Below are 13,536 nucleotides of genomic sequence, written 5' to 3' on the forward strand. Positions count from 1 at the left end.
GGACAAGGTTACAGAGAGAAGGAGGGGCAGGGCCATGGAGAGACTTGCAAACAAGTTGAAAGTGGATATGTTGGTTAATCAGGGGTCAATGTAGATCAACGAGCACATGGGTGGTAGGGGGAATGGGACCTGATGCCAGTAGGGACACAGACAGAGGAGTTTTAAATAAACTCAACTTCACAGTGAATGTGGGAGGCCAGGCTGGGAGTGAGGTGCAGGCATCAGTGTTAAAGGCAGCAAAACCATGGAAGAAGTTTCAGCAGCAGATGAGCAAATCACAGACATATGGAGGTCAAAGTTGGCATTCTGAGTGATCGAACACATCGCTGGGTTAGAAGCAACCCTAGGGTCAAATATCTCACCAGGAATGTCAACAGTCTACTTTAGTCCCATAAGACTGGCATGGAAGGGGAGGAGGTCAGTTGCTAGGAAATGGAGTAGGAATGTGGGTCATAAACAAAAAGGTTAATTGGAGAAATTTCTGACTGGCAGTCTCATCAGTGAACAACAGAGGCGAGAGAGAGGATAGTGAAGGAGAGCTGGATGTCATCACTAAAAGCATGGAAACTACTCTCAAAATGAAGAAGAGAGGAAAAGAGAACTACAGAGCAGTTAGACTGATATCAATCATTGGAAAAGCATTGGAATCCATCATTCAGCAAATGGAAACAGGGCTTTACAAAATTTCTAATATCATTACAGTTAGTCACATGGTTTTCTATATCTAACTCTGCTTTGTTGTCTTTGCAGTTTCACTCAGTTTCGAATAATCCTTGGTGACTTCAACTTTGATGAGATAGATAATGCCAACAGAATCTTGGGTCCAATTTATTTTGTCACCTACGTTTTCTTTGTCTTCTTCGTTCTGCTTGTAAGTTGCACTTTGTATAGAAATGGAGGCTCATTTTCCAATGACAGCCAACAAATGGGGCAAGTCTGTACTTAACAGAGGGATTGCGGAGACAGAAAGTGGGATAGGCAAATTCTAAAGTGATTCAGAGCCAGCTGATAACAAACTTGAGGTTTTTTTTCAATGATCTTGTTTGGCTAAGGAAAGACAAAGGTCTAGCCAGGTATAGTCTGGAATCTTGGCGCTCGGTGCTGTATTTTAATATTGCAGTCAGTCAGGAAGTGGGTAAAGTGCCTCATTCCTTCAGAAATGAAACTTCCTCAGTTGTAAATACATTTACATTGATCATCTCAGCTACTCCCATTGGTAGGACGTCCATGTTAAGAACTTAAGAAACAGAAGCAGAAGTAAACCATTCTGCCCATCAAGTTTGTTCTGTCATCGATCTTGAGCCCATTCCCCATGTTCATCCTTTCTCTGAGAGACTAAAACCTCTCTCTCTCTGTCCTGGCCTTAATTATGTTCAACAATGGAGCATCCACAAGCCCCTGAGCTAGAAAATTCCAAAGTGTCAAACTCTTTAAATGAAGAAATTTCTCTTCATCTCAGCCCGAAATGATTGGCTCTTTGTCTGGAGTCTAGTCTCCTTGTGTTTGAACATTTCCACTCTGACAGCCCCTGCCCTGTCCAAGCTCCTTCAGAACCTTTCATGTGATGTGGAGTTTCTCTTCTTGAACTTCTGGGTAGCTGAAGGCAAACACATGCAAGGGGACATAAATAGAAGTAGCACTCACAGACAGCACCAAAGGCACAAGAGGATATACAGAAAGGCATGTACACTATGGCCTTGCAAAATACTCCAGGCCCAAGTGAATTCAGTGAACCCCTCACAACTGGTCTCCACCTGAGAGATCCATCTGAGAGATCATCCTGAGATTCCAGCCTGAGAGATCATGCCTTGAAGGTCAGCCCAAGAGTTCATTCAGAGAAATAACCCTGAGAGGTCAGCCCCTGACAGATCACCCTGAGAGAACGCCTACTGAGACATAGCAGCACCCACCGAGCAGAAAGAACACGCACCGCCCTGGCCATCAGTCTATCCCATTGGCAACTATTGCTTGACCAGTCATTCATTCATTCATGGAATGAGCTGCCAGAGGAAGTGGTGGAGGCTGGTACAACATTTAACAGGCATCTGGATGGGTACATGAGTAGGAAAGGTTTAGAGGGACATGGGCCAAATGCTGGCAAATGGGACTAGCCAGATTGGGATGCTTATGAGATCTTGCTGTGGAAAAGTGGGATGTTCTCCCCACTCTGAATGCCCTCATTGATATACCACGAACTTAAAATGAATTATCAATTCCAAAGAAAGCCACAGTTAGATTTGGATCAGAGGACTGATCACTGGACTGATATGGGGAATGTTCTGGGGGCCCGGGTTCAAATCCCCACAAGGCAGACGGTGGAAATTCAATTCAATAAAAAATGTAGAATTACGAGTCTGATGATGACCATAAATCCATTGTCAATTGCCAGAAAAATCAACTAATGTCCTTTCGGGAGAGAAACTGCCATCCGTACCCGGTCTGGCCTACATATGACTCTAGACCCACAGCAATGTGGTTGACTCTTAACTGCCCTCTAGGCAGTTAGGGATGGGCAATAAATGCTGCCTAGCCAGCGACGCCCTGTGAGTTAATAAAAAATAAAAGAGGCTGGGAAGGGCCTGGGAATGTTGCATATGGGTCAATATCATTAAGGGGTTTTAAGAACGAACATCAGCATGGGGTAATGGGTTCAGGAGATGTCAAAGGCTAGTAGTGAAATCAACATATTTCTATAAATGAACCAATTATTTACAACCAGAGATTTTTGATCCAGTTTAATGATTATTCATTTACAGTAATTACTTTGAACAATGGATTTTCAAAACACGATTTTCTCTTTTCAGAACATGTTCCTGGCGATCATAAATGATACGTACTCCGAGGTGAAAGCTGATCTCTCTGTTCAAAAAAGTGAACTCCAGATTACAGACATCATCAAACAGGTGTACCTGTGTGTGACAACAGTGTAACTCAATATCGCAATGATAGCCCCAATGAAAGCTTTCCACCGGGGAATGATTAACACTGATCAAATTGAGATTTGGTGGAGATTATACATATCAACCCAATGTTTAGAACAAGGGGACATTAAGTTGGCTCTTGGATGTTCATGGAACACAGGTCTTTGTTGCCCCTAGACCAGAGCAGCAGAAGCCTGTCCACTGGGAGATTGGCATTGCCCATCAGCTCTGGCAGCAGAAGTGGCAGAAGGCAGCAATGAGCCTCCCCAAGCCTGAGAAGGTAGAGGGACGGCATACTCTTGGGGGGAGGGGGGGTGCCACGGTGGGGAGCAGGGGAACGGCTTTCAGTGGCCAACTCCTGTACAGGCTTCTGCCTCCCTGTGACAGGCTGATAGTGAGAGCCGCTGTGAGCTCCTCGATCAAGGCAGATGGACTCAGGAATGAAGAGCTGATCTCACTAATAAGGATCATCTCAGTCTGATTGACCAATGCCCTTGGGGAAGGAAATCAGCCAACTCCTGGATCGGGATCTTAAACTAGCTGCTCAATTTTCAACTGCCGCAGGAAAATCAAGGAATTGTAGAAACCAATACCGTAAACATCACATAAACACACACCCAATCCAGCAGACCCTGTAACTGACACACATCCTGGCCAGGCGTCCCTGGTTTCACCTCTGCTTGGGGCTGACAGTGCAGTCTGGCCAAACACCAAACTTACAGCCATTGCCCATTGACATGCATCAGTATATCCTGCCCTATCAGAGACGGCAGTCCAGTGCCTATACAGTTCAGGGGAACTCGCATCATCACCATCCACTCCTCAGCCGATAAAGTTTCATTTAATCTGTTTGAACATGGGCAAGGAAACCTCCTGCTGATTACATACCGACCTCCCTCGGCTGATGAATCAGTCTCTCCCCCACTTCGAGCAACACTTAGAGGGAGTACTGAGGGTGGCAAGGCCACAAGATGTGCTTTGGGTGGGGGATTTCAATGTCTAACACCGAGTTGCTTGCAGCACCGCAGATCAAGCTGGTCAGGTCCTAAAGGACATAAAGTGGGTCTGAGGCTGGTGCTAAGGGATAAACATACTTGACCTCAGCCTCACCAATCTGCCAGCTGCAGATGCATCTACCCATGACAGAGCCAGTAAAAGTGACCGCCACAAGATCTTTTGGCGATGAAGTCCCACCTTCATATTGAAAACAACCTCCATCATGTTTTGTGGCACTATCACCATGCTCAATGGGACAGACTTCACACAGATCTAGCAACTCAAAACTGGGCATCCATGAGGCGCTGTGGGTCATCAACAGCAGCAGCATTGTACTCCAGCACAATCTGTAACCTCAAGGCCCGGCATATCCCCCACTCAACCATTACCATCAAACCAGGGAATCAACCCTGGCTCAATGGAGAGTGCAGGAGGGCATACCAGGAGCGTTGGTGCCAATAACTTGGTTAGGAAAAGGATGAGTTCCTGAAAGCCGATTTCAGGAAGCTGGGTAGGAGACGGAAAAGCAGGATTCCTAAAATATTAGCATCAGGATTTCCCCCAGACGCTTGTGTTCCTGCCCAAAGAAGTAGGAGAGAGTAGTGATTGAACACATGACAGGAAAGCTGGTGGAGTTGGGTGGCATCAAATTTGGGCAAAGTGCCAGTTTTAAGGAAGATGCAAGCCGGAAGATTCACACTTGAACTGGAATGGAATAAATATTCTTGCAGGGAGAATAAAAACCGAGAACTGCGGATGCCATAAAATCAGAAACAAAAACAGAAGTTGCTGGAAAAGCTCATCAGGCCCGGCAGCATCTGTGAAGAAAAAAATCAGAGTTAACGTTTCGGGGGCTGGTGACTATCAGGTCTGAGGAAGGGTCACCGGACCCGAAACGTTAACTCTGATTTTTTTCCTCACAGATGCTGCCAGATCTGTTGAGCTTTCCCAGTAACCTGTTTTTATTCTTGCAGGGAAGTTTGGTAGCATTGTAGGAGGAGCTTTAAACTAGATTGGGAGACAGGTGGGAACCGAGGGTAAATTTCAAGCAAGGAATGGGTCGCAGGAATCTAGTGAGTGACTCTGAAAGACAGAGGAAGCTGGGGTTAGAAGTGTCCAGCACAGATATGTGGCAATGTTAAAAGAGTATATCTGTAAACATGAGGAATACAGTGAGTGAAACTGCTGAGCTGAGGGTACAGACAGAGTTTAGTGGCATTGTGCCATTGCTATAATGGAAACTTAAAGAGGGGCAAAGACAGCAGCATCAACATCCCTGGAGATCGTTTTCAGTTAATTTCCAGAAATGACTGGATAAATTGAGATCAATTAGAATCCAAACAGACAGTACCAATAGTGATGGAAACAATGGCCAAGAGAAAGGTTGTATTTTCAATGGATTAGTCAGGATAGAGAGGGAATTTTAAAAAAAAAGGATGGAGGCGGATCATTATTGGTTAAAAAGTTAATCACTGCCGTGAGGAGGGATGGTCTCCTAAACAAAGCGTCAACGCATGGATTGAGCTCGGAAAGAGACAAAGGTCAGTGAGACACATTGTGTGTGGACTGTAGACTCCTGAATAGTGTGAGACAGCTACAGGAGCAAACATACAGCATGGTTGTGGATATAGAAGATGTGGGATGGATTCTAAATGAACATTTTGTGCTTTCACTAAAGAGAAAGAGGATGCTGAATCTACTGCGAAAGGAAGAGTGGGACGTATTAGATAAAATGAGCAGAATAAAAAGAGATGGATTGGAGGAACTAATCTCTTTAAACAAGGATTAATTAATGCCCAGGGCTGGATAGAGTGAATTGGAGGCTGCAAAAGGAAATCATGAAGGAAATTGTGACCCTTTTCCTCACTAGATAAGGTAGTGCAGTATTGAATACAAGCACATTAATGCAGTGGTGGAACGAAGTAAAGTTACAATAGTTAGACTACAGTTGGAGTTTTGTGTACAGTTCAGGTCACCAAATTACAGGAAGGACATCATGGCGCAGAGAGAGTCCAGAGGAGCTTGACAGAAATGTTGAAAACATTTTGAACGGTGTTTGAAAATTGCAGCTATGAGGGAAGATTGGATAGGCTAAAGTTGTTTCCTCAGAACAAACAAGGCAGATGGGTGACTTAAATCCAGGTGAACAAAATAACAAGTGGTTTGGATAGAGTGGAGAGGGAAGGTCAGTTTCCCTTCATGGAGAGATCAGTTACTGGGGGCAGAGGGTTAAGGTGATCAGTTGAAGAATTAGAGGGGACACAAGTAGAAACATTTATACCCGGAGGGTGATGGGCATCTGAAATTCACTGCCCAGCGATTGGCGTTTAAAACTCATTTAAAAGGAACCTGGATCTTCCGCTGATGTGCTGCAAGGATACAGAGCAGGGGCTGTGAAGTGGGATTAGGATGAGCAGCGAGTTTATTCAGCAGACACAGACAAGTTGGGCTGAATGGCCTCTTCCTGTGCTGAACATTCTCCGATCTTAACTCACCCTCATTGACTGCTGCTTTGTGCCGTGTGAATTGACAGGGATATAACAAAGCTTTGATGAAAATGAAGCTGAAAAAGGAGCGAATTTCTGATGTGCAGAAAACTCTTCAGAATGGATCCAAAAAGCTGGATTATGAGGATTTCAGAAGCAATCTTAAGGAGTATGTATATATTTGCTGTACACCTATTATTCAGTAATTAGTTTCACAAGTATGAGCCAGGTCAGTCTGGTTTTCTGAATGGCTAGGGAATAAATCCTGGAGTTGAATTTCCTGGATGCACACTCATTGGGAGAATTTGTCAGCAGAAATTCTTCTCTTGCATCTAAAACAGAAACAACATTACAGACACTGGAAATCTGAAACACAAACAGGCAAACCCAAATCGTGGAACATGTATGTTCTGTAAGACAAGAATGGCCCTGAGCCTTCTGTTGCCTGCCATCTCAATACACCACTGTGTTCCCTGGTGATCATCTCTGACTCAGGCTTGCTGCAGTGCCCCAGCGACGCTGAGCACTAGCTCAAAAAACAGGATCTCATTTTCCACTTGGGGACGCTGCAGGCTTCAGGACTCAAAATCAAATTCAATAATTTTAGAGCTGGAGCATTTTCTCCCATGTCCTTACCCCAAACCTGACATGGACTGCTACACAGGCAACCCACTGTCAGCTACTGACAATCCCCATTATTGATGCCCCCAGGTTGAACTTTTACCCATCCCTTTGTCTCCAGCTGTTTTTCCTTCTCTCTGGGCTCCATCTCCACCAATCATTTACTCATTACACCCCCTCTGCAACCCCCCAACACCCATCCCCCCTCCCCCCCACCCCAACACACCACCTTTAGCTAATATATCAACAGTTTCCATGTTACAATAAGTTTTGAAAAAGAGTCACTGGACCCAAAATATTATCTCTGCTTTCTCACCACAGATACTGCCAGAGTTGCTGAGTTTTCCCAGTGATTTCTGTTTTTGTTTCTGACTTCCACTATTCCACAGTTCCTCTTTTTTTTCCAGCAGGAATTACAGCCCGCTGATCTAGAAATATCAAACCAAGACATTTAAGTTGGTGAATTCTAGAAGGAGGACAACTTTAAACTTAACTTGTTGAGTAGCAACTGTCTGGAAAGGCTATGAATACCAGCCTGAGAACCTGAACATGCAATTTTAACCCCATTCTCTACAACAGGCAACAGTTCAGCTGGATAAAGCAGTAAAGCTTTGCCCTGCATGGACGACATTGATAACATCATAATGATCTGACTGTAATTTTAATTCAGGCCTGAGCCTCATTTTCCTTCTCTTCTCCTCTGACTCTCATTTTCTCTTTATCACTCTATCTTTCTGTCTCTCTGTTTCTCACTGTCCTGTTTCTCACTCATATTATTCTCTCTTTATCACCCTCTCTTTCTGTGTGTGTGTGTGTGTGTGTGTGTGTGTGTGCCTTTCTAAACCCCTCTCGGACGACCAGACAAAACCTGCGATGGAATGTATCACAGCTGGAAAAGAATCTGTGACAGCTGGCGGCTTTACTTTATGTTGCCTGGAGAGAACATGGGCCTCCTCAGAAAGGTCAAAGTCTTCCCAAACCTGAAACCATTGTTACCCATTTTCCTGGACATGATACGCCCCCTATCTTGTCAATGCTGACAGCCCCTTCCCAGCCAATCAGAGGGGATGGTAGACTCTTGGCATGACATAGGGCCCAGGAGTTATTGGAACCTGGGCCTGCTTTCTGCTCTCCCAGGTTAATATTCTGGATCCATGGTTCAAATCCCACCAAGGCAGGTAGAGAAATTTGAATCCATGTAAGTCTGGAATTAAAATTTAGTTTAATAGTCAATGTGTAACAATGGTCAGGAAAACCTATTCCTTTTGGTTGTGCTTTGCAACACCATAATGGACAGTAAATGTAAACCCAGATCTTAACTGTAAACTGTCCGGTAGCATTCCTCATCCTGTTGTGGTAATGCTAATGATCAGATTTAGAGTTGGAGAGCTCTGTTAGAGTCATTGAGGCCCTTCAGCCCATCGTGTCCATGCTGGTAATCTCTTTTGATTCCTTTTCCAGCACTTGGAATGAGGGCTCTCATCGCCAATATCCTTTCATTCTCTGAGTTCCAAACACTTAAAACCTCTAGATGATAAAATCTTCCCTCAAATCCCTCTACATTGCTTTTTCATTCCTGTAAACTATGCACCCTGGTTATCTGGCCCCTCTGCTAAGGGGAACAGTTTCTCCCAATCTACCTTGTGGATGGGCCTCATTATCTAATATACCACAATCACATCCCCCCTTAGCTTTCTCCACTCAAAGGAAAACAACACGAGCATATCAGTTTCTTTTCATCACTGAAATGCTCCGTACCAGGCAACATCCTGGTGAATCTCTTCTGCACCCCCTCCAGTGCAATCACATTCTTCCCACAATGTGATGGCCAGAGCTGTGGTCTAATTACGTACACTCCATCATACCTTCCCTGTTCTTGTATTCAGTGCCTTGGTTGATAAAGGCAAGTATTCCACATGCCTTTTTAACCACCTAACCTACCTGTCCTGCTGTTTTCAGGGATCTCGTCATATTGAAATGGATTTATTGGAGAACAAAAACAAGTTGAGATACCTTGGTTTGGCTTTTTAGATCCTTTTGGCGTGATCCTGACAATGCATCTCAGTAAAGCAAGATAATTTCCAGAGCTTCACTGTCAGCTGACAGGGTCTGATCAGATAATGTGTCATTGCAGCTCTGAGTTATTTAAAGAGCTTGTGAAAAGGATTAAATGTGTCTTCTTTTCCAGCCTGGGTCACTCTGATGAAGAGATCAATGATACTTTCTCGAGATTTGATTCTGATGACAATAAGATACTGGATGAGGAAGAACAGACTCGGATGCAGAATGAATTAGAGGAAAAGAAGGTAAGGAAATTATAGCCATCAAATCAGCATTGTTGGTGAGTAAAAAAATTGCCTTTGACCTTTTCAATTACAGTCTAAACCAATTGCCACACATTAACTGAGAAGAGAATCTGGATAATCATGTCCCACTGCTCTGCAAGCCATCACACAATGTCAATAACCAACAAAATCCCAATAAGACCACTGAAATGGCCAACTTGCTTGACTGAATGTTATGCACAACAAAGGTAATTCACACCAGGTTTCATCAGTGACAGAAAAATAGAGCACTATTGATTGTAACACACTTATCTTTAACAGGAGCATTGAAAAGAAAGGATTTATAATCTAATCCGTTGCAATTTAAAGTGTACCCCTTCAAAATTTCAAACAGAAGCATTCGATCATGATAAAGACTTGAGTAACCACAAAGGTGAAAAAACACCCCGATGGGAGTCAGGTAGAGGCCTCTCTAACAGTAGTCAGGATATGGGGAAGAAAATAAATCAGAGGATTGTAAAGGCATGTAGGAAAGGCACTATGACAATAATCATGGGGGATTTCAATATGCAGGTGGGCTGGGAAAATCAGCTTGGTAACAGATCCAAAAAAAGGGTATCTGTGGAAGTTTTATGAAATGGGCTTTTGGAGCAGTTTGTGATAGAGCCTAATTAGGAAACAAGCAAATCTGGATTTGATGATGTGTAATGAGGCAGACTTGATTAGGGAGCTAAAAATGAGGAAACCCCCAAAGGTGCAGTGACCATAATATGATAGAGTTCACCCAGCAATGTGAGATGGAGAAGCCAGAATCAGGTGTAAAGATACAATTGAGTAAAGGTAACTGCAAAGACATGAGGGAGGAACTGGCCAGAGTTGATTGGAAGGGGAGCCTAGCAGGGTAGACAGTGGAGCAGCAATGGCTGGAGATAACTCAGGAGGCAGAGCAGAAAATTATCATAGGGAAGAAAAAGCATACCAAAGGGAGGATGAGGCAAACATGGCTGACCAGGGAATTCAGGGAGGGAATAGAATCAAAAGGAAAATTTTAAAATGTGGTGAAGGTCAGTGGCAAGCCAAGTGATTAGGAAGCCTTTAAAAACCAGCAAAGGATAACTAGTGGGACAAAGCACAAAGGGATTTCGGAGCCTACCTCAGGATTCTCTAAAGGTTAACTTGCAGGGTCAGTTTGTGGTTAGGAAGGCAATTGGAATGTTAGCATTCATTTCAAGAGGGCTAGAATACAAGAGTAGAGATGTACTGCTGAGGCCATGTAAGGTTCTAGTCAGACAGTATTTTGAATATTGTGAGCACTTTTGGGCCTGATGTGCTGGCAGTGGAGGGATCTAGAGGAGATTTACAAGAATGATCCCAGGGATGAAGGGTTTTTCATATGAGCAGGGGTTGAGAATTCTGGGTGTGGAGTTTATAAGGATCAGGGGGATCTTATTGAAACTTATAGAATCCTGAGAGGCCTGGATAGAGTGAATGTGGAGATAGTTTTTCTGTTAGTAGGAGAGACTAGAGCCTGAGGACACAATCTCAGAGCGAAGGAACAACCCTTTAGAACTGAGATGAGGAGGAATTTCTTCAGCCAGAGTGTGGTGAATCTGTGCAACTCATTGCAACAAAAGGAGACCTAGTCATTGAGTGTATTTAAGACAGAGATTAATAGGTTCTTGATTAGAAAGACAAACCATTGAAAATGTCTACTATAAGTAGAAAAAGAATATAAAAACACAGTTCCATGGATCAAAAGTCCATATGTCACAGTTTAAAGTTATTTTCTTGCAGCCCTTTCAATTTTTCAGTGACACACTGTTGTTTGTATGATGCCAGCCTTTCTTTGCTCTGATAGACCCAGGTCTTTACTTTACAAATTCAGTCTGCAGTAGCTTAAAAAGACATCTCAGTACCACCTTCTCAAGAGCGTCTAGGGACGGGCATTAAATCCTGGCCCAGCAAGTGATGCCCATATCCCACGAATGAATAAAAAAAATCACACACTTTGATTTTTAGAACTATAAACAGAAATTGAAGTTAGAATGCTATAACTAAAACAGCAGGAAAGTTGTGCAATTTCAAAAAATCAAGTCACTGAATCTGAGAATTGTTACAATGCAGAAAGAGGCCATTCACTCCACTGAGTTTGATCTGGTTGTGTGAGCATTTGAACTTAATGCCAAAGCCCTGTCCTTTCCCTGTAACACTGTACACTGTTCCTATTTAAATAACAGTACATTGCTCTCCCAAATACCTCAATTGAACCTGTCTCCGTCATACTACCAGGCAATACATTGCACACCCTACCTACCCACAGTGTATAAAAGCTGTTTTCACCTGCATTTACTTCTTCTGTACCACTCTAAAACTGTGTCCTCTGGTTCGCAATCTGTTTCCAAGCAGGAACAAGTTTCTGCTGATCCACTCAGCCCAAACCATGCATGATTTTGCAAATGTATATAAATCTCCTCCTGGCCTTGTCCTCTCCACAGAAAACATTCCCAACTTGTTCAGTCTTCCCTCAAAACTGAAATGATTCATCCCTGGAACCATTCTTGTAAACCTCGTCTGCTCTCTCCAAAATCCTTCCTAAAGTGTGGAACCCTGAACTGTACATTTTTTATACTTCATTTTCAGTTCATTGGCCCAAAAAATAAAATATAGATTTTCTTTTTATTCATTCATGGGACATGGGCATTGCTGGCTGACCCGCATTTCTTGCCGATTCCTAGCTGCCCTTGAGAAGGTGGTAGTGAGCTGCCTTCTTGAAACACTACAGCCTACCTGCTGTGGGTTGACCCACAATGCATTACCCGGCAACAGTGAATGAACGGTGATATAATTTCCAGTCAGGACGGTGAAGGGCTTGGAGGTGAACTAGCAGGTGGTGGTGTTCCCATATATCCGGTGCCCTCGTCTTTCCAGATGGAAGTGGTTGTGGGTTTGGAAGGTGCGGTCTGAGGATCTTTGGTGAATTTCTGCAGAGCATCTTGTAGATGGTACACACTGTTGCTACTGAGTAACAGCGGTGGAGGGAGTGGTTGTTTGCAGATCTTGCACCAGTCAAGTGGACTAATCTGTCCTGGATGGTGTCAATGCTCTTGAATGTCATTGGAGCTGCATGCATCCAGGCAAGTGGGGAGCATTCCATCACACTCCTGACTTGTGCTTTGTAGATGGTGGACAGGCTTTGGGTATACCATGAGGTCATTAACTTGCCACAGTATTCCTAGCCTCTGACCTGCTCTAGTAGCCACTGTGTTTATGCGGCGAGTTCAGTTGGATTTCTGGTCAATGGTAAACCCCAGGACATTGATAGTCGGGGCTTCTGTGATGGACCACCATTGAATGTCAAGGGATAATAATTAGATTCTGTCTTGTTGGAAGTGGGCATTGCTTGGCACTTGTGTGGTGTAAATGTTACTTGCCGCTTGTCAGCTCGAGCCTAGATTCTAATAAACGTTTACAGCACAGAAGGCTATTCAGCCCATCAGGTCTATGCCCATCAATAAAGACTAATACTAATCCTATTTTCCAGGTCTTGGACCATAGCCCAGGAGGACGTGGTAGTGCAAGTGAATATTTAATTACTACTTAAAGGTTACAAGAGTTGCTGATTCAGACACCACCAGCACTGTCTGGGTGAAAAACATTTCTCCTCAACTCTCCTTTTAGCCTTGTGTCTCACGCCTTAAATCTATGTTCCCTGGCTTGTGATTCCCTACTCTATGTCTGTTACCTATGAGATCGTCAAACATAATTGACAAGAACCTTTATTCACCACACAAATGGCTAATATCCAGACCAATAGTCAACTCTAGGCAGTGAATAAGCAAACTTTCATGGGGAAATAATTTTTTTATAGCAAACACCAAAACCCCAAAAGTTTTATAGAGTTTTAAATTAATTTTGATTGTATCTTTTTTGCCAATTTTTTTACAACAGCATTGTCAAAGCTGTTTGTTTATGTAACATGTCTTTAATTGAGAATGTCCCCTTAATTGTAGAATAACTTTCTTCCAGGATTTCCCTCCTTTATGTTATTCCATTTGTGTTTTCTTTGATACACATGAATAAATGAGAGAAAAATTCAGCCAACTAACCCCTCAAAGCTCATTAGAAATGGAGAAGGAATGGTAACAGTCCAAGATTGACCTTGCCATACTCACTACTCAGTTTAGAGTGCCATGTTTATGAGGTACAGCAGTGAATTTCATAGAATGG

General features: G+C 43.4%; 1 protein-coding gene across 1 annotated transcript in view; it reads left to right on the plus strand.

The window, feature by feature from the left end:
- Positions 1-13,536, plus strand: part of pkd2l1 (polycystic kidney disease 2-like 1) — an 87,862-nt gene that overhangs the window by 64,564 nt on the left and 9,762 nt on the right. The window contains exons 9-12 of the mRNA XM_048551546.2: positions 751-871; positions 2,805-2,903; positions 6,451-6,572; positions 9,213-9,330. Coding sequence (XP_048407503.1) covers positions 751-871; positions 2,805-2,903; positions 6,451-6,572; positions 9,213-9,330 — 460 coding nt within the window. The remainder of the gene's footprint in view (positions 1-750; positions 872-2,804; positions 2,904-6,450; positions 6,573-9,212; positions 9,331-13,536) is intronic.

The sequence above is a fragment of the Stegostoma tigrinum genome, chromosome 20 (assembly GCF_030684315.1).
Source record: "Stegostoma tigrinum isolate sSteTig4 chromosome 20, sSteTig4.hap1, whole genome shotgun sequence".
Taxonomy (NCBI): domain Eukaryota; kingdom Metazoa; phylum Chordata; class Chondrichthyes; order Orectolobiformes; family Stegostomatidae; genus Stegostoma; species Stegostoma tigrinum.